This window comes from Rhinolophus sinicus, chromosome X (assembly GCF_036562045.2).
Source record: "Rhinolophus sinicus isolate RSC01 chromosome X, ASM3656204v1, whole genome shotgun sequence".
In the NCBI taxonomy this organism is placed as follows: Eukaryota; Metazoa; Chordata; class Mammalia; order Chiroptera; family Rhinolophidae; genus Rhinolophus; species Rhinolophus sinicus.
Genome location: NC_133768.1, coordinates 16,583,664 through 16,603,523, shown reverse-complemented (window position 1 = coordinate 16,603,523; position 19,860 = coordinate 16,583,664). Strand labels below are relative to the sequence as shown.

At 33.7% G+C, this 19,860-nt stretch overlaps 1 protein-coding gene across 7 annotated transcripts in view; it reads right to left on the bottom strand.

Moving 5' to 3' along the window:
- The window catches only part of CNKSR2 (connector enhancer of kinase suppressor of Ras 2), a 284,901-nt gene that overhangs the window by 95,754 nt on the left and 169,287 nt on the right, over positions 1–19,860 (bottom strand). For all 7 annotated transcript variants that reach the window (XM_019755412.2, XM_019755413.2, XM_019755415.2 and 4 more), the window contains one exon: positions 17,420–17,631. In XM_019755412.2, the coding sequence (XP_019610971.1) occupies positions 17,420–17,631 (212 nt within the window). The remainder of the gene's footprint in view (positions 1–17,419; positions 17,632–19,860) is intronic.

Sequence of the window (19,860 nt, the reverse complement as noted above, 5' to 3'; positions counted from 1 at the left end):
GTGGTCCTTTGCAAAGAGGATCATTATTTTAATGATTTTTACTTCATTTTCTTTAACTGGATTTGTTTTATTCCCTAACGCCTGCCCAAGTGTTTGTATCTTGATAGCTAATCTCCAAGATAGTAGCCCCTTGTGTTGAATCTGCCTGCCAGGACATTAACTCACTGTTTCATGTTGGAAGACAATGCTAGCTTCCCATCTTCACGGCCTCCTAACTCCTATTACCATATACATTTTAGATATCACCATGCTTCAGCAATATGGCTAGATTCTCTCAGCAATAAGGCCTATAGCTGGGTCTGCCCCATGCATCACATTTGCTATTGTGAATAAGTCGAGTTTCCAGTTCTAAGTATTCAGAGCTTTAGCCTGTCCCATTTCCCTCTGGGTCTGTATTCTTATTAAACAGCATTTTACTTTAGCAAGCAGAACTCATGGCACAGACTTCAAGGATAACTTTTTGATGAGGCTGCGATGTATTATTTTTGACTAACTTGAAATTCCCACAGCAAAATACAGCCAAAGAAAATAATACAATAGTTTAAAAAGGATACCTAGCACAATGCCTAGCATATACGAGTTGCTTAATAAATTTTGAATGAATAAAGCAGACTCACACAGGACTGGATCATAATAATGATGATGATTATGATCATAATAATATAACAGTTATGCCAATACTGTCTAAGGGCTTTATAAGTACTAAACTGTTTTATCCTCATAATTATGAGAAATATACTGTCATTACCCTCATTTTACCATATGAAGAAACTGAGACAGGTTATGTAACTTGCCCAAGGACACACAGCTAGTACGTATGCAGTACTAGGGTTCAGACCCAGGCACCCAAATACTACTTCTGCCATAATTCTTGGTGACTTCCATGTCCACCCTCCAATATTCTGGCCTCTCACTTTCTTGAGGTTCTCTCCTCTATCCATTCCTGTGGCCATATGCTTAATCTTGTAATCTGCAAAGGCTATACTCCCTCGCAGGATCCCATTTTCCAACTACCACTTTCTGTATTTCTAGTGCACTCCTATAACACTCCAAGTCCAACAATCCTTCCTCCTTTAATCTACCGATCTTCCCACCTTCCCATACCTCTTGGTCACCTTATGTCTTCACTTCCCTCCTTGCCCAGCTAAATTTCACAATCAATTACCATAATCAGTCCATATAGTATTTAAAAAAAAACCTGTTAGGAGACTTCTAATTCTGTTCTTAAGGAAATGTGCCAACCTTATGGTTTATTATTATGTATACTGATAAAGTTTACTTAGTATATTTTGCCAAACTCTTTGAAAGTCTGAAGATGAACTGGACATGAAAAAATTATTAATGAGCCCAAAAGGGAGTGTTTATTTAATAGCTTCCCTTCAAGGTGTGCAAACAACTTTACAAACGATCACCTAAGATTCTAAAATTCTCATGGAGTAGATCTCTATACTTACACAGAGGGAATTTAGGTGATTTGATGCAGGTCAGTATATTCTGCCCAAAGCGGGGTGTAAAAGTTTTAGGAAAGCTCTCCTTTTGTCATGTCTATTCAACTGCTTTGCATAACCAGTTCTCCAGATTTTCAATGTTATGAATGCTTTATTTTCAAAAATTTCTTTAGTGTCTGGTATTTAAAATACACTCCATTTCAGCATGGGCACTGAAACTGAAGCAGTTAAGAGCTCTAACAGTTTCTACATGTCAACAAGAAAACCTTCTGAAAAGTAAAACTTCAATAAATAAGCAGTTGTTTTACTTGCTCTATATTTTACATATATCTATATATACATATATAGATATGTATATCTATATATATACATACACATATATACACACACACACACACATACATATAAAAACTAGTTTGGTACTTTTAAAAGAATTGATTGGTTGGTTGGAGTGAAATATATGTGCTCAAAAACAAGAAGAAACATACGTCACACAGAGGATACAAAATATATAATTGTATTCATTGTATTTTGAGGCTATTTTCTCTGAGATTCTCATGGAGCGAAGTTATTGAGGCATATGATTAAGCCTTTGATATGTCTGGTTATATTATTAACCTAGGAAAAAATTTTGCAGATTTAATAACTGACTTTTCATGGGGTGATTTTTTTAAAAACAGAAGTATGCTGTACACTAATACAAAATTGAGGAAAATATATTGAACAACAAAAAAGATGAGATAAAAAGTCTATTAAAATTTACCTTTGGAGGACATCAAGCTTTTGCTTTTACTTTGAATTTAGCAATACAAATCAAAATAAGTATTTTAAAAAGTAAAGTATTATTTGCTTAGTTATAACAAATAATGTTGCTTTTAAGTATTGCTCCTTTTATAAATTTTTCATTATACTAAAATACTGAAAGAGATGTAAACATTTAAAGTAATAACATATATAAACAGCCATCTTTGGCAAATTGAAAAATAGACAACGGGTTAAATTATTTCTAATTCCAATTACACAGATCTTTGATTGCAGCTTGGAAATGTATGCCACTGCATGTACAGCAGTATTTTAATTCCATAATAGCAAAGTTCAAATGGAAACTTTATGGTTTGATGCTGTTGGTAAAGAGAACAAAAGAGTACTATCAGCATTATTGATAGATTTAAATCAAATGTACACTATTATTAATATTTTCAAAATATTTTTATGCTTGTATGACTTTTTAAGGCTCATTAAATTAAATCCATCTGACTCATTCCTACACAAATGGACATAAATTAATATATCTGAAAAATAATCTGGAAAATTTTAAGATGTCTCCATAAGCAGTTACACTTGTTTGTGATTAAAATTAATAATAGTCAAGAATATAGAAAAAAATGAAGAGCCTATTTAAAAATTTTGCTAACCATTTCCTCTTTGAGTAATTTTTTATTCCTCTAAGCATAAAACATTCATTAATTGTGGCGTTCATCTGACACCCTGTCCTAAGCCCTGTGATATCTTTATGCTAGTGTCTCATAGTTAAACTACTATTTTGTTACCTGGTTTTTCCTATTGGTTGCACATCTGGAGCTTTCTAATTGGGATCTCCATAGAGGCAAGAATTGTGTGCTGTTTTTCTTACTTATTCTAATACATGCAGTAGAGGTAAAAAATAAGTATTTTTGGATTTTGTTTGAATTTTATTCTGAAATTGATGGTAAGCAGTTTTCTTAAATTAATAATTATAAACTATTTATAGCTATAATTAAACAAATAGAACAATGAATGTAATTTTAAGAATATTGACAATGATGGAGTGTTTTATAATGATCCATCTGAAATATGCTATTCTTCAATACTAGTGTACAGAATTGCTTGAAAATAAACTTTTCATTAAATAATAAAGCACTTTCAGTACTATTACAAATGCCACAGTTCCCTTGGACAGAGTTAATTGCTTATTCTCCTGGGCTCCCTTAGTCTTTCCTAGTGCCTCTGGCATACAATCCTTATTATAGTGTATTGTATCTGTCTGTTTATAGGTTTTTCTACTTTTTGGCAGAAAGTAGGTCTTCTATATCTTTGTTATGGAAGTTCCATGCAAAGACTCTGACCCAGAGCAGGTATTCATTAAATTTCATTTGAACGCTTGAATGAAAGGGTGCTAGACATTAGGGATATTCCAAATTACTGGGTTGTTCACTGGATCTTCGTCCCTCTTACCTACTTAAGGACAGGTCTTGAGCAATCTTCCCTTCTTTCTCATGCTGCATCAATTGTTCCCTTTCTACCCAATGATTCCCACTAGCATACAAACATGCTGTAATTTTGCCTGTCTTAAACAAACAAACCTCTTCACTCCCTAACCACCACCCAACTACCACCTTATTTCTTTGCTCCCCTTTACAGAAAAATTCCTAAAAGCCTCATTTATATTTTCAGTCTCCAATTCTTTTTCTCTTCCTCTCTCTTTTTTTCTAGCTTTATTGAGGTAAGATTGAAAAATAAAAATGTTCTATATTAAGGTTGTGCAACATAATTTTTAAGGTGCACAATGTGATGATTTAATATACATATACATTGTGAAATGATTACCACAATCAAGTTAACAAGTTAACATATCCTTTACATTACATATGGTAGTTTACCATATTTTTGTGTGTAGTATGTATGTGGTAAGAACTCTTAAAATCTACTCTCTTAGCAAATTTCAAGTATACAATGGAAAACATTATGGAGGTTCCTCAAAAAATTAAAAATAGAACTACCATAAAATTCATCAACACTACCTCTGAGTATAGATCCAAAGGAAATGAAATTGGTATCTTGAAGAGATAGCTGCACCCCTATGTTCACTGCAGCATTATTTACAATAGCTAAGTTATGGAAACAACCTAAGTGTCCATCAGTGGGTGAATGGGTAAAGAAAATGTGGTATATGTGTAAATTGTTTAATGGAATATTTTTCAGCCATAAAGAAAGAAATTTTGCCATTTGTGACAACATGAATGACCCTTAAGGACATTATGTCAAGTGAAATAAGCCAGATGCAGAAAGACAAATACTATATGACCTCTCTTATATGTGGAATCTCCTCCTTTCTCTTGAACCTTCACCAGTTAAGCTCTTGCCCCAACAATTCCAGCAAAACTGCTATTGTCAAGGTGACTAGTGTCTCCATGTTGTTAAATCCAAGAGATGATTCTCAGAAACCTTGACTTCTGTGACCTATTTGCAGCATTTGACACAGAGGATTACTCCCTTCTTGAAACACTTTTTTTACCTGGCACGCAGGACACTGTCCTCTGGTTTTCCTCCCCTCTTCTCTTTCTAAATTCACATGCATCCTTCAAATCTAAGCAAAAATGTAATTTCCTCAGGGACACTTCCTGAACCTCTTATGCTAGATGGGGTTTCTCTGCATTTGTTCAAATTGTAGTTTTTCTTCATAGCATGCCAGTGATAGTTTAAAAAAAAAGTATTTATTAAGTTAGTTGCTTGAATTCTGTCTCACTTCTAGAATGTACATTTCACAAGGGAGAGAAATTTCTCTGTTTATTGTGGTATCTCTAGCACGTAGCACAGTGTCTTAAACATAGTAACTGCATAATGTTTTTGACTGTTTACTTATTAAGAAAGTAAACAGGGAACCTTCCTCATACACTGGACCAAAAAAAGTCCAAGTGGTTTCTATTTTCATAGTTTCCTTCTCCTTCCTCCTGTCAACTTTCCATTCCCCTTCCTCTTACTTGTACTTCTCTGTCCTTCTCTCCCTCTCTTGCTTCTTTGGAAGGAAGGTAGTACTGTGTCAACCTGACGAACCTCCTACATTTTTCTAACAAATTGAGCCTTAGACAGCTGTTTAGTAAACAAGTCAGAACTAAAAGTCCTGCCTCCTGATTTCTTATCTAGAAACATTCCCATACTAAGTTACCCATGATTTCTGTTGAAACACTACATTGCTACTTTTTTTCAATTGTGTCTTTTTAAAAAACTCTCTCCCATAATATGCTAAAATCATTAAGTTTCAGGGTGATTAATAGCACCTGAGAAGCAATCTTCTCTCTTACAGTTGCCAAAGGAAAAAAGACCGCAGAGAAATTAAAGTCTGACAGACCCTTTAATACTCACAAAAAAATCTTTCTCTACAGTCTAAGAAGAAAAAAAATATACATATACACACATATACACATCTGTTCTGAATATTTAGCCAATATTTTGATGAAAATGAGTATAGTAAGGAATGTTAAGCTATAAGCATGCCACATACACCCCTCAAATTTCCCACATACCAGACAGAAAAATTACTTTCAGATGGTTGACTGCATTTCTAGGAAAACATCCCAAGGTTATTTAAGGTAGAGAATCACACATTTAAAAAGGAATAAAACTGAACTAAATGGAAAGTCAGTATTTTTTTAAGGTTAAAGGCAACATAGCTTGATTTAATAAAATAAGTAAGAATGGGCACTTTGATTTTTAGGGTCATATTTTAAAAATTGCTATACCTTGTTTGTGAATTTTCCTATTGCTTTCTAAATAAGTGATCTAGATTTTAAATGCAGAGGAATGAAAACTGTTGAATGAGAAAATTTGAACTGCATCAAATATTACATGGAACCTTTAACATTTGATGCCAAGGCTAATTATATTTTGAACCAAATTATCTTTTCTAAACATTTCACCAAGAGAAAGAATGTGCTCTACACATTGGAATTCTGAAAGATTGGTTTTCCTAGTTGAAATGTTGCCTATGTGCATAGAGACGATTTTTCTACATTAGAGGGTGTGGTGAGACTGGGAAGAATTCAGATGGCTTAAATACTAAGTGACAAAAGAGTTCCTAGCTCCTTCTGGAAGCAGGTTAAGAAAAAAAAAAAGAGCTCTGCTAATATACTTTTGCCCCTTGCTGTGCTCAGCAATAGATGTGGACAAGAAAGATGACATATGGGCATGCAAATATTTTTTGGTTAAAATCATCCTGTTTCAAGTTAAATAACTACAAATTAAAGCAATCTATTTTTTAAATCTTAGTAAAGCAGTAGCTTGAAAATCTTAACAAATGAAAGATAGTCACCCTTTCTCATGAAAAGTAAACAAGACAAGGATTAAGACCATCAGTTGATGACTCAATTGAAATAAACAAAATCACATTTTATAATAACTTTATAATTCCTTTCACATATTTTTTTCCTTTGGGATCCTATTAGTCAGTGAAGTTAGCAAGAAAGGTAGAGATGAAAAACTTAGGACACACCGAAGTTAATTTCTCAGGATTTCACTGAAAATCAGTATTGAAGTCAGCCTGTAAATACAGACTTCCAACTGCCTATCCCAGTGCTCTTTTCACTACATCAATTTGACTTAGTGATGAATTCAAGACCATTGTATTTAAAGAAAAATCCAATTAATTTTTCTTCAAAAATAATTCAATGACATGTCTGATTACTGTTTTTGTTGTTGTTGTTTAAGTGTCCCCCCAGTCAGTTTGCAACTGTTGCAAAAAATGCTTAAGGCTAGGTGAAGAGCTAATGGAGGATTAGCACACAAACCATGGCTGTAACTTTGTATTTGCTGTCCATCCTTTAAAAAAGATGGAAAACAGATTGGGTTGATATGATGTGTTACTTATACAACAATGCTAGGTTGTTATATGTATACTTCTAAATGGCTGTATATTGTTTTAATCATTTGCTCTAATGTCTTCAGTCATTAAGATAATCAGTGTTGCAATGTTTAGTCACCTCTTCTTTAATTAGATTGGATGCAACACTTGACATTGTCTATCTTCAGGGATCTACATCCTCCATGATTTCCAGCAAATTGTTTTGCAGTGATACCAGTAATTCTCTATGGAGCCTGGAGTATAGAACACCAAGCACTCACTGATCCTTCCAGTTAGTATTTGTTACTTCAGTTGGGACTTTTACCACAAATAAGATTTACTCTAGAAAATGGATTTTTTGCAAGATAAAAAATGAAGATGACATTCAACGAACCGTCTGCTAGGGTAGGCTTCAACTTAAGTTTTTTCAAATGCTTATCCGTAAGTCAGCTGTTTGGAATGTGAATTACAAAGCCATTTTATCATTGGTATATGGGTCTTTAAAAGGAGCTACCAACGTCTATTTCTGCATTTCCCAAAATATATTCCATCAAACAATAGTTCCACTGAAAGTTTAGTAAGTATTTTGTGACCAAAATAAAAAAAGATTCAATGTACAAATATATTTCAGAAACAATAAGCTAACTAAAATTCAACAAGACTTTCAAACCCTTTAGTATGCCACAGTGTACATTTATTAATCTCCAAGAAGGGGATAAAATATTCAGTTTCTCAATCTTATTCAACCACATAACCTTTTTTTCACAAAAATTCTCTTTCAGAATTGGTAACCTGAAGAACATATTTAGGAAAATGCTGGATTATGTAAGCCATGTTGTGATTTCAAAGCTAACACTAACCACTCTATTTAAATTTTTCCTAGCTGCCATTTATTACATTTTTTCCCACAGAGAAAATGCATTCTGATTTTAACTAGGGACAATGGGTATACTATTTCGGCCTAGAAAATATGCTAACTGTGAATAAATGTAGGTCTATCTTTCCTGAGCAATAACTTCCTAGATTCTTTGAATGAAAACAAAAGGGCAATTGGCCCTGAGTCATACAAGGGCTCTTTGATTTTCAAGTCATATATACCTACTTTTGCATTCAATTTATCTGCAGTTGATTCTTCTCAAATTAGCTAGGGTTTCTCAACAGCAGCATTTTACATTTGGGACTCGATCATTGTTTATTGTTGGGAGCTGTCCTGTGCATTACAGGATGTTTAGTAGCATCCTGGGCCTCTACCTAATAGATGCCAGTAGCACTTTCACCCCCAGTTATGACAACTACAAATGTCCTCAGAAATTGCCAGGTCCTCTGGGGGGCAATACTGACCACAGTTGAGAATCACTGAGTTAGAGTGTTTCTGTTCTTGGCTTGTTCATTTTGTCTTTAAGGGAAGCACTATTTCACCTAGTTCATATCTTTTTGTTAATTCATTTGAAGAGTTTCTTTTTTCCTCTGATAGTTGCATCAGCATTGTTGATTTGATTTGCTAATCTTTCCATTTTATCCACATATTAATACTCTGGAACTTTATTAATAGCTTTTTTCTTAATCTTTCTGTTTATCCATTACCTACAATAGTATCTTAAATTCTTTCAGGGTGATCTCTTTTTGCCAGGTTTCATTTCTTTGAGAGTCTCCAACTATTTTACTTTGCAAATTATTTTCTCTTTCTCTACTTTCCTCTCCCTCTCTTTTTAGAAACCAATCTTAAACTTTAAAAAGGTGTGTGATCTGTTTTTGTTGCAACTGCAAAAGGAATTGTTTTTTTCATTTCCTTTTCTGAAATTTCATTGTTAGTTTATAGGAATGCAATGAATTTTTGTACATTGATTTTGTATCTGCCAACTTTACTGTATTTGTTTCTTATCTCAAATAGGTTTTGGTGGAGTCTTTAGGGTTTTCTACATAAAGAATCATGTCATCTGCAAAAAGTGACAATTTGACTTCTTCATTCCCCACTTGGATGCCTTTTATTTCTTTCTCTTGCCTGATTGCTCTGGCGAGGACTTCCAACACTGTTGAAAAGCAATGGTGATAGGGGACAGCCCTGTCGTGTTCCTGATCTTAGAGGAAATGCTTTCAGTTTTTCACCAGTAAGTATGATATTATCTGAGGGTTTGTCATATATGGCCTTTATTATGTTGACCTACCTTTCTTCTATACCCATTTTATTAAGTGTTTTAATCATAACATACCTAGGAATAAACTTAACAAAGGATGTGAAGGACCTATACACTGAAAACAATAAGACATTATTAATAGAAACTGAAGACGACACAAAGAAATGAAAAGATATTCTGTGTTCATGGATTGGAAGACTCAACAAAATTAAAATGGCCATATTACCCAAAGCAATATACAGATTTAATGCAATCCCTATCAAAATCCCAACGACATTTTTTAAAGAAATAGAATAAAAATCATCAGATTTGTTTGGAACCACAAAAGACCCCAAAAAGCCAAAGCAATCCTGAGAAAAAAGAACAAGGCCAGACATATCATACTCCCTGATTTCAATTTATACTACAAAGTGACAATAATCAAAACAGCATGGTATTGGCAGAAAAGGAGACACACAGACCAATGGAACAGAACTGAGAATCCAAAAATAAACCCACATATATATGGGCAGATAATTTTGACAAAGGAGTCAAAAACACAATGGAGAACAGAAAGCCTCTCTAACAAATGGTGCTGGGAAAATTGGAAAGCCGTGTGCAAAAGAATGAAACTAGACTGCTATTTGTCACCATACACCAAAATAACTCAAAATGGATCAAAGACCTAAATATAGGATCTGAAACAATAACTTGCGTAGAAGAAAACATAGGTACTAAACATATGGACCTTGGTCTTAAGAGAGGATTTTATAAAATTGACTTCAAAGGCAAGGGAAGTAAAAGCAAAAATAAATGAATGGGACTATATCAAACTAAAAAGCTTCTGCACAGCAAAAGAAACCATCAACAAAATAAGGAGGCAACCAACTGAATGGGAGAAGATATTTGCAAACAACTCCTTCAATAAGGGGCTCGTATCCAAAATATATAAAGAACTCATGCAACTCAATAACCAAAAAAGCCAAACAATTCAATTAAAAAATGGGTAGAGGACCTGAACAGACACTTCTAAGAAGACATAGAAAATGGCCAAGAGATACATGAAAAAATGCTCAACTTCACTAGCTATTAGGGAAATGCAAAGCAAAACCACAACGCGATACCACCTCACACCTGTTAGAATGGCAAATAATAACAAGTGTTGGAGAAGTTGTGGGAAAAAAGGAACCCTCATACACTGCTGGTGGGAATGTAAATTGATACAGCCACTATGGAAAACAGTATGGAGGTTCCTCAAAAAATTAAGAATAGGATTACCATATGACCCAGCAATCCCTCTTCTGGGTATCTACCCCAAATATCTGAAAACATTTATCTGTAAAGATATATGTACCCCTATGTTCATTGCAGCATTATTCACAGTGGCCAACACATGAAAACAACCAAAGTGGCCTTTGATAGATGATTTGATAAAGAAGATGTGGTACATATATACAATGGAATACTACTCAGCTACAAGAAAAGGTGAAATACTGCCATTTGTGACAACATGGCTGGATCTTGAGATTACCATGCTAAGCAAAAATATGTCAGACAGAAAAAGTCGAGAACCATATGAATTCACTCATATGTGGGATATAAAACTGAAAGCAATAAACAAACAAGACAAACAAACAAACAAAAACTCATAGACATAAACAATAGTTCAGTGGTTACCAGAGGGTAAGGGGGGAGGAGGGTGGTAGATGAGGGTAAACGGGATCAAATACATGGTGATGGAAGGAGAACTGACTCGGTGGTGAACACATAATACAATATATAGATGATGTATTATAGAAATGTACACTTGAAACCTATATAATTTTATTAACCAACTAACCAATGTCAGCCCAATCAATTTAATAAAAGTTAAAAAAATGTGATTTACAAACAGAAAAATATTTAAAAACTACGTATACGAGTGTCAGATAAGTACTACACTTATCAGGGGGAATCACTTTATAAATTATATAAATGTATGTGGTGACCAGTTAGCTCAGTTGGTCAGAGCATAGTGCTGATAACACCAAGGTTGCTAGTTCTATTCCCGCATGGGTCACTGAGAGCTGCGCCCTCATATATATATATATATATATATATATATATATATATATATATACACTATGCTGCATACCTGAAATTAATATAAAATAATATCGAATGTCAACTATAATTTAAAAAGTAGTCATAGGGTTATAAAGTACAGCATAGGAAATACAGTCAATAATATTGTAGTAACTATGTATGGTGTCAGATGGGTAATAGACTTATTGGGGTTATCACTTTGTGAGGTATATAAATATCTAATCACTATGTTGTTTTGCAGACCTGAAACTAATAGAAAAAAAAGAAATGAAGGAAAAGGTGCGGAGTCTGAATTGTTTTCAGAATTCTGATGCTATGAGGTTATAACTAGGCTCTTCTGCCTAGCATATGAGCTAGTGATTTCTATAATGGAACTTTAAAAAAAAACTTGGATCAGTTTCTAGTGTTATTATCTATTTGAATGCTCTTCCTTCTGCTTTTCAAAACCAAACCAAAAGAAAGGGATAAACTCTATTCATATTTCTTTTAATTGCTATGATTTGAATGGCTAGTTACTGGGTAGGGACGAAACTGAGGGAATACTTCTAGCCCTTTGTCATTTATTAAGTTCCTCTGTAGGAGAGGAGGAAGTGTTATCTTGATTCATCAGCACTTGATAATCTTTGGGATGTTTTTATATATGAGTAACAGTAATTTATTATGCCCCTTACGCACCATTTCTTGAGCACATTTTATGAGGCAAGAACAGTGCTAAGTATTTGACATACATTACATCTCGTTAAATCCTCATAAAAACACTATGAGTAGTACTGCTACTCCATTTTGCAGAAAAGGAAACAAAAGCATAACGAGGTTAAGGCTCAAGTTCAAGGTCAATCAGTTATCAAAGACCAAGCGGTGACACCAAATTCAGGTCTATAGGACCTCAAAACTGATGATTTGCTATTTCTACAAGTAAAATTATACAAATTGAGAAAGAGTGCCTTCCCTAGGTGATTACTCTAATTTTTACATCAGGAACAGAGTATTTTCTATTTCTGTGCCCAAATATTGCTGAACTACTTTTTCTTCAAATACTAGCCCCTTATCACTATCAGCTTGATGTTCAAAATTATTCTGTGAAACTAACCAACATGAAGTCTTTACAAAATATATCAAATAGAATTCCTGTGAGCATAGTATACATCTCATATTTCTGCATTTTTGACTAATTTATATTTCTATGGTTAGCTCTTCTTTGGAAGTGGTACATTTTATTTGAACACAGAAATTTTCCGTGGTTAGAATCCCATTTTTCTTTTCTCTCTAGCATAACTGATGAATGACTGCTGAATTTTTATCTGATAAGGGGGATAATTTATATTCAAAAGTCACAGGAAAGAGAGCAGGCTTGTATTTGGAAATAAGTAAGTGTGAATGTATTATATATACTTGATACTTCAAGAAATGTTTGAAATAATTCTGTTAATTATAACTTAACTGACCAAACGATAGAATGAAGTTGTAAGACAAGAGGAAAGGTGCTTTTGAAGTACGATAAGAGATCCTGGGACCTACAGACAAGACTGTCACCTCATATTGATAAAACTCAGTTTACGGTGTCATTGCCCATAGGCCCTCCATCATGCTGCTGTCAGTCATTTTAAGCCAATTGCTATTCATGTGGATAAACAGGACACAGGACTTGGTTTGAGTGGGAAATGGTCAGGTGTCATGTTACAGAAATTAATTTTTCTCAATGCATAATGTGTACAAATAACATTTATGAGGAGCATTTCTAAAACACTAGTTTTGCATGCATTCATGTGCTTTTTGTGAGGTCTTAGACTTTCAATAAATTAGAAAAGGTATGGATTGCTTCAAACTAATAATACTGTAATATTATTGTAAAAATATGTTTTCCTCCTATTCTTATAAAATATGACCAGTCATGGCCACAAAGGGACTCAGACAACTATATCTACCTTTTAGCAGGTTTCTATACATACGGGTAGAAATTTGCTATGATGGAATAGCAAGGACAAGGAGTCTGTGAATAGAGAGCAAAAAGGGAAAGCTGAGGAGAAATATTATCATGCTGAAAAGTTGCCAAGCAAATGAGCTCATCAAATTTGAACCTTTGCCTTTGAAACATGAGCAGATGAGATCAAATAGTTAAAGTGATTTAATGCTCTTCTTTTCTTCCCTTTTTTAATGTCACATGAAAGTTTCCTTTTTTATTTAACCGTTTATTCACCCCATCTTATTCTTCAAAAATTTAAAATGTCTTATTATTTTTATTTACACGTTGGGCTCTTTGAGTTCTTTTATTGTTTTTTCCCAGGTTATTGAGGTATGATTGACAAATAAAAAATATATATATAACATGATGACTTGATATACATATCCATTGTGAAATGACTAGCACAATCAAGCTATTTAACACCTCCATCACCTCAGTTACACCCTTTTTTGTGGTGAGAATACTTAAGATCTATCTTCTTAGCAACATTAAAGTTTCTACGTAATAATGACAACAGTGAAAATAAATACCTAGCACATAGTTGGCACTTTGCAGGCAATTCACAATGTGTTAAAGTCACAAAAAGTCAATGAGGCAGATATTATTATCTTCATTTAACAAATGAGAAAATTGAGGCTTAGAGTAACATCCCCAGTCCACACTGGGGTAATTACACGGCAGACAGGATTACCAAGTATGGCTGAGGCTTCAGCCAGTAATGCTAGTAACCACCAATTTAGGTTGCTTCCCCAACTGTACTTGGGTTTCCAGAAATTATTCTTGTCTATCTTTTTGGGAAAGTAAACCCTATTTTATGCACTCTGATTTAAAAAGGACATAACACACTGTTGCCAATTTTATCCTTCAATTTAGCCATATTTTCCTAAAGTCTGTCAGGGCCATGTCTATGTAAATGCATGTTTATTACAGTGCCAGTAAATACAAAACAACATGTGCAAGAACATATAATATCAGACCTAGTTCTGTTTTCTTGAAATCAAATCTTGAATTTGGAAGGAGTAATATGATTTGGGGGAATTATTTTCCTACAATTTACCAAATTATTTTCATCACATTTAGTTCACTGGTAGTACAATCAACAAATATCTATGGGTACTTAATCCCAGCTCTACCACTTACTAGTTGGGTAAGTTATTTAACCCTTCTGTAAAATAAGGATTCTATTCATATCTACTTCACAGGTTATTATGAGGATTAAATGGGTTCATGCCTTTTAAAGTCTTAATAGAACAGTGCCTGTCATACATGAAAACACCGCAGGCATTATTTACTTACTTTCTAGTAAATATATTTTAAACCTCACAATTGGGACATTTTCAAGTATTTTTCTTTACATCTGTGTTTCTTTGTCATTATGTCTAATAACAGAGCTTTCCTAAATATTTTTGTCTTATATACTTAACTTTAAAATATGGATGCACTAAAAGAATACAAGTACATATATATTTAACCAAAAAGTCGATACTAAGCACTATATCATGTTTCTCCTTTGCTTCTCAAAATCCTATCTAGACTCTTTATCATTTTAACTCTAAACCACTTTGAGTAAACAGGTAACCTGGGATGTAAAATAGGAGAGTAATAGTGGTTATGTTCATATACTTCATGATAAGGATATTTATGACTAAGAACTAAGTTGAACACTGTAAGGCTAAAGGAATAATACACTGCATTTTAAGGTATCACATGAGTGCTAACAAGTTAAATTACTGACACTTTCAGAAAATATCAAATGTGAACTTTTTGGTACTTTAGGTTTTGTTGCAATATATTTCAGCAGGATCATGTATTTTCATTATTATTAATTTTAAATCCAAGAGAATATTGTCACACTTGGGAGTCCATGTAATGGGATCATTTTATAAGTTAAAGAAGTTGCCATCAATTATTGCTTATGAAGGTTTGAGGTAATTTGTATCGGGGCCTTTAAAGTCTGGGCTGAGAGACTTATATGAACCTTCAGATAGCAGACCTAGGTTTGAGAAGGTGCCACGTATTTGGTGGGAAACCCCAGATGATAACTATCCATCATTTAAAATTCAGTATAAAGGTCACTTTTAGTTATGTGATTTCCCAGGCAGACTGGGCTTCAGCTCCTGGGCTACTGCAGTACGTTGTTTGCACATCCCTACTCACCTAAAGTGACAGCAATGCATCTCTGTTTGTTTCTTCCCTCTGGGTTATGACTACCTTCCGGGAGGATTTAGGTTTTATTCATCTTCGCATCCCCAGTGCCTGGCTGATTTTATGTATACAACAAAAATCAGCTGAGTTAACAAATGAGTTAATCTTTGGGAAAATTATGGCCACAAATTCATGTGACAGGTAGATTTTATTACTGAAGATCTGATTTTTAAAAAGGTAAATACATTAAACTGTTAGTTACCTGGAACGACCTTCAGGTTGTGCCAGGGAATCTCCACTGAAGTATAAGTATCTCCATTGAAGGTTAAGATTACATTTTAGTTTCAAAAGTTTAAAAGAAAAACTTTCAGGATCAAAAGTAAAACAACTACTTTTTTTTTTTACTTACTTATCCCCTTTTAAGCCTATGTACATTTCTTTGCTCCTACGATGTTTACAAAAATATATGAACTATCTACAGGATATCTATATTTTCTTAAATTTAAACAGTATTCTATTTTATTGGGAGAAATATGATTTGTGGAACATGATGGAACTAGGTGCTTTAAACTGTAGTCTGACGGGACTAAAAATTCATAGCCATTCAAGTAAGAACCTAGTAAACATATGTTTTATAAAGCTATCAGTAATCAACTTCATCTGGTGATTATAATTTATCCTTGAATTAAACATTCTTATCTACTTCAACAGAAGTAGAAAATAGCCAGAAAATACTGGCACATAAAAAAGAAGAGTTGATATACACTACTGACTATCTAATAACAGTCAATAAGTACTTGTGGAATGAATGAATAAAAATAAAAATATTATGTGGTGGGGCAGAAGTAGGGGTAACAAAGATGGCAGGCTTTTTTACTGCAGAGGTTTACAATAGGGGAGAAAAGTAAAGGTGCAAATATGTTCAAGTTATGACAGTTCAAAATAAGTGCCACCAGAGTAGTATAATTGAGGGGCTATGCTAAAAAATATCATTGCTTATTCTTATGATGGAAGAGCACACATACAGAGAATAACACAAGTAAGATAAGTATGATTTCTATTCCTTAGGATAATTTCGAAGAAAACATGATTATTATTAAAGAGCTGAAAGGAAAGAAAGCATGTGTATTAAAGTACATAATGACCAATCTTTTGGGACCACAGGAGGGAGGCATATGGCCATGGTGGACAAATAAGGGGGATAGGTGGAAAGGGAATGTTAAAAACAACTTTCCTTCTGCTTAGCTGCCACTCATCAAGTCTGGATTAATCAGAAAGCACCCTGCCCTTCCCAAAATATAAGTTCCTAACTAAAAATGATTACTTTGAAAACTGGAAAGGGAGGAGCACAGACTTCCAATGAAATCCGTTCGTTCTTGCAATTGGACTATACGTTTTTAGTACTTTAAGTTTAGGCAACTTTATCTGCCAATCTGTTGGATATACTATATCAATTTTAAGTGTTTGTTGACTGGGTTACTTTCTTGGTCATGCATGGAAAAACAGGAGTCAAAGATAAAAAAACCCTAGGGATGGTAACTTTGGACCTGTCTTTGTTTTAAACATGGTACATCCTTCCTATTTAAAATCCACTCCTACTCAAATTTTGCAGCTTCCTAAAAAACATAAAAATTGATATGAGGTTTTTCTCCAGAAAAGTCTATCTAAAGATTTTTTTTGTAATCCCTGAGGTGTAAGGATGTAATTCTACTTTAAATAAGTCATGTTAACAATAAGTTTTCATTTTAAAAAAGGAAAAACACCCTTGAATTATTCCAATTTGGCAACATCTGACATACAAAAAATTACACGTGATTCAAAAAGGTTTCCATAAACCTTTAATGAACGACAATGCTACCTACTGTTCTTGCTTACCTGTGGAAAATTTAGAATAATTTTTAATGTCAGGCCTCACATTGTTGAGATTCCACTTAGAAGCACATGATACACACAGATCAATTCCAAAAATACAAAAGCTATCAATTTATTTTCATAATTCAAAAGCCTATGAAAAGAAATTGAGAGTCTCATGCCAGACATGTTCTTATACCAACATAAGAACTCTTACCGTAAGTTGGGGTGCTTTCTCGTCTTCCTTGACTACTTGATCTTCCTTTTTCATATTCGTAGCAATACAAGACAGTATCTTCCTCGACAATATTAAACCTCTTTCGATATTCCTGATCCAGAAAAGAATTTGGTGATTCAGACCCCTTATGCACTGGCTTGCCCACCATATGTCCTCTTAGGTCTTCACAAGGAAGATTTCCTTTTTCATCCCTAAAGAAAAGGGAAAGGAAAAGGATGCAGGAAAATGTTAGGGTGGTAAAATGGTAGAGGGTTTAAAATAGAAATGATATCCTTACCATATAATATGTCTTCTGATCTTTCCAAACTTTAATGTTTATAGGGCAATTTTTAACTATTCCTATTCTGAAGAAAAAAATTGCTGAGGCTCAGAGTGGTTAAATGAGTTGCCTAAAGGTCACACAGCTAATAAATGACACAGCTAGACATGGGTCATTGATCTTTTAACTCCTGCTCTAGTCCATTTTCACTGCACTATGACATAGAAAGGAAATCATCTTAGCACAAAAGTTGCTTTTAGTGCTCAAGACAGTAGGTGAATGTTAACAATATACCTTTCTTTCGCTAGTTTACCTAACTGATTCATCGTAATATTTGCACTGCTTAAAAACAAAGATGTGTTTAAGAACTATGATAACAACTCTGTAAGGGTACTGTGGTCTTAAGAATGGAATCAGCACTGTATAAACTGATACTGTAAGAATGTCAAACAGCTTGTTATTAATTTAAAATAAAACATAATGAAAAGAATCACTCTCAGTATTTAAACTCTATGTATCTCAATTATAAGTAAAAATATATATTCACAGAACTCATTCTAAATGGACATATCAAAATTTCATCACACATCAGCAACATTTCTATTAGAGAGAGTGGAGAAACCTGATAAAATATGGAGTTTAAGAATTAGATTTAAAATAATGGCAAGTTGGTTTTTCTTCTCTTGGATTCTAAAGAGAAAGATCTCTACTACACTATAGGATTCCTAAAACTTATTCACACATAGTATTAATCACACAGCCCAGGTGATTTGGCCCATAATGAGTGATATTTTAGTAGAAATAGTCCATTTAGGATTGGTTTTATTGAACCTTGTTTATTTTATGTTTCACTGACTAGCTATGAAATTTTTGTTAGAACACCTTGTCTTTTAGAATAGGACTATGAATGTAAATGCAACGTTTCTTCCCTTGTGGATTATTAATTTTATTTCTTCCTGGTTCCTAATTGTTTCTAGTTCTCCCCTAAAGCGTGTCATGAATGCTATCAAACCAGATAAAAATTTAATTTTATGTCAAGTGGCAAGACTTGAAATCTTAAATCAACAGAATAAATTGAATTACAACCAGACAGATAAATAGAACAAATTTTTAATTGACATATAGCATCTTCTAAGATGGCGATGAGCTTATAAATCTAATGTTAATTCTGAAATATGAGTTTCAGTTCAGCAAAATACTATATTTCTGTACTACAGTATACCATATTTTTATATCCGTATGCAAATGTCTAGATTAGGTTTGTCCAAATGAAGAGAACTATATCCCTAGTCTTTGAAATATGTAGAAAGTAGTAAATAATATTCTCAAGACTGACTGAATCAGCAAGCTTTATGTATTTAACTCATCACAAGGTGAGGTTGCCATTTATATTGTCATTCACTCTTTTTTAAAAAGTAAAGTTTTGCTTCTTACCAAACTGTAACTATATACCTAGTTCTTAGGCAAATTCAAGAAAATAAATATAAAATCCAGGCAGAATGTTCTGTTCAGCTGGCTAAAAACTTTTCCTGAACAAATTGCCTGGTGCTTTTTGTTACTGTTAGTCCTCTATCAAAAAAACCCCAAAACAAAACAACCCAAAAATTGATACTGCAATTAGCTTGGAAACAGCCCTAACCAACTCGGGGCCCTGGAGTAAGGTTATGCCTACCTATATGTGGGCAGACTTTTCTATTTGGCCTGTGACATACTCGTAAATGTTAATGCACCTGAGGTCACAGGGTGATCTGGCCCTAGTTAACTCACCATGCTCTATTTATACGGGCACACCCTGGGGCAGACAGTTGCAAGGGTTGGTATTGCTTACTCTAAAATGATATGAAAGAGGGGCCTTATGCCAACAAGGAAGATTTATTAAACATATCTATATATAATTCACTCAATAAAGTTGTATTAAGAAAAATACAAACCAAAACCAAACGTTGCAGTAAAATGAATTGATACATGTACGAGTATACATAAGTGGTGCCTGTGTGTGTATGTATTCACACCATTAGCCCCTGAATAACTGAATGTATTAATTCATTCTGCTGTAAAGATTAAAAAAACTTTTCATAATGTTATATATTTATATATGTATGTAATAAATCTACATTTTTGTTCTAAAATGGATTTAAGGGAACAAATGAAAAGTTAGGAG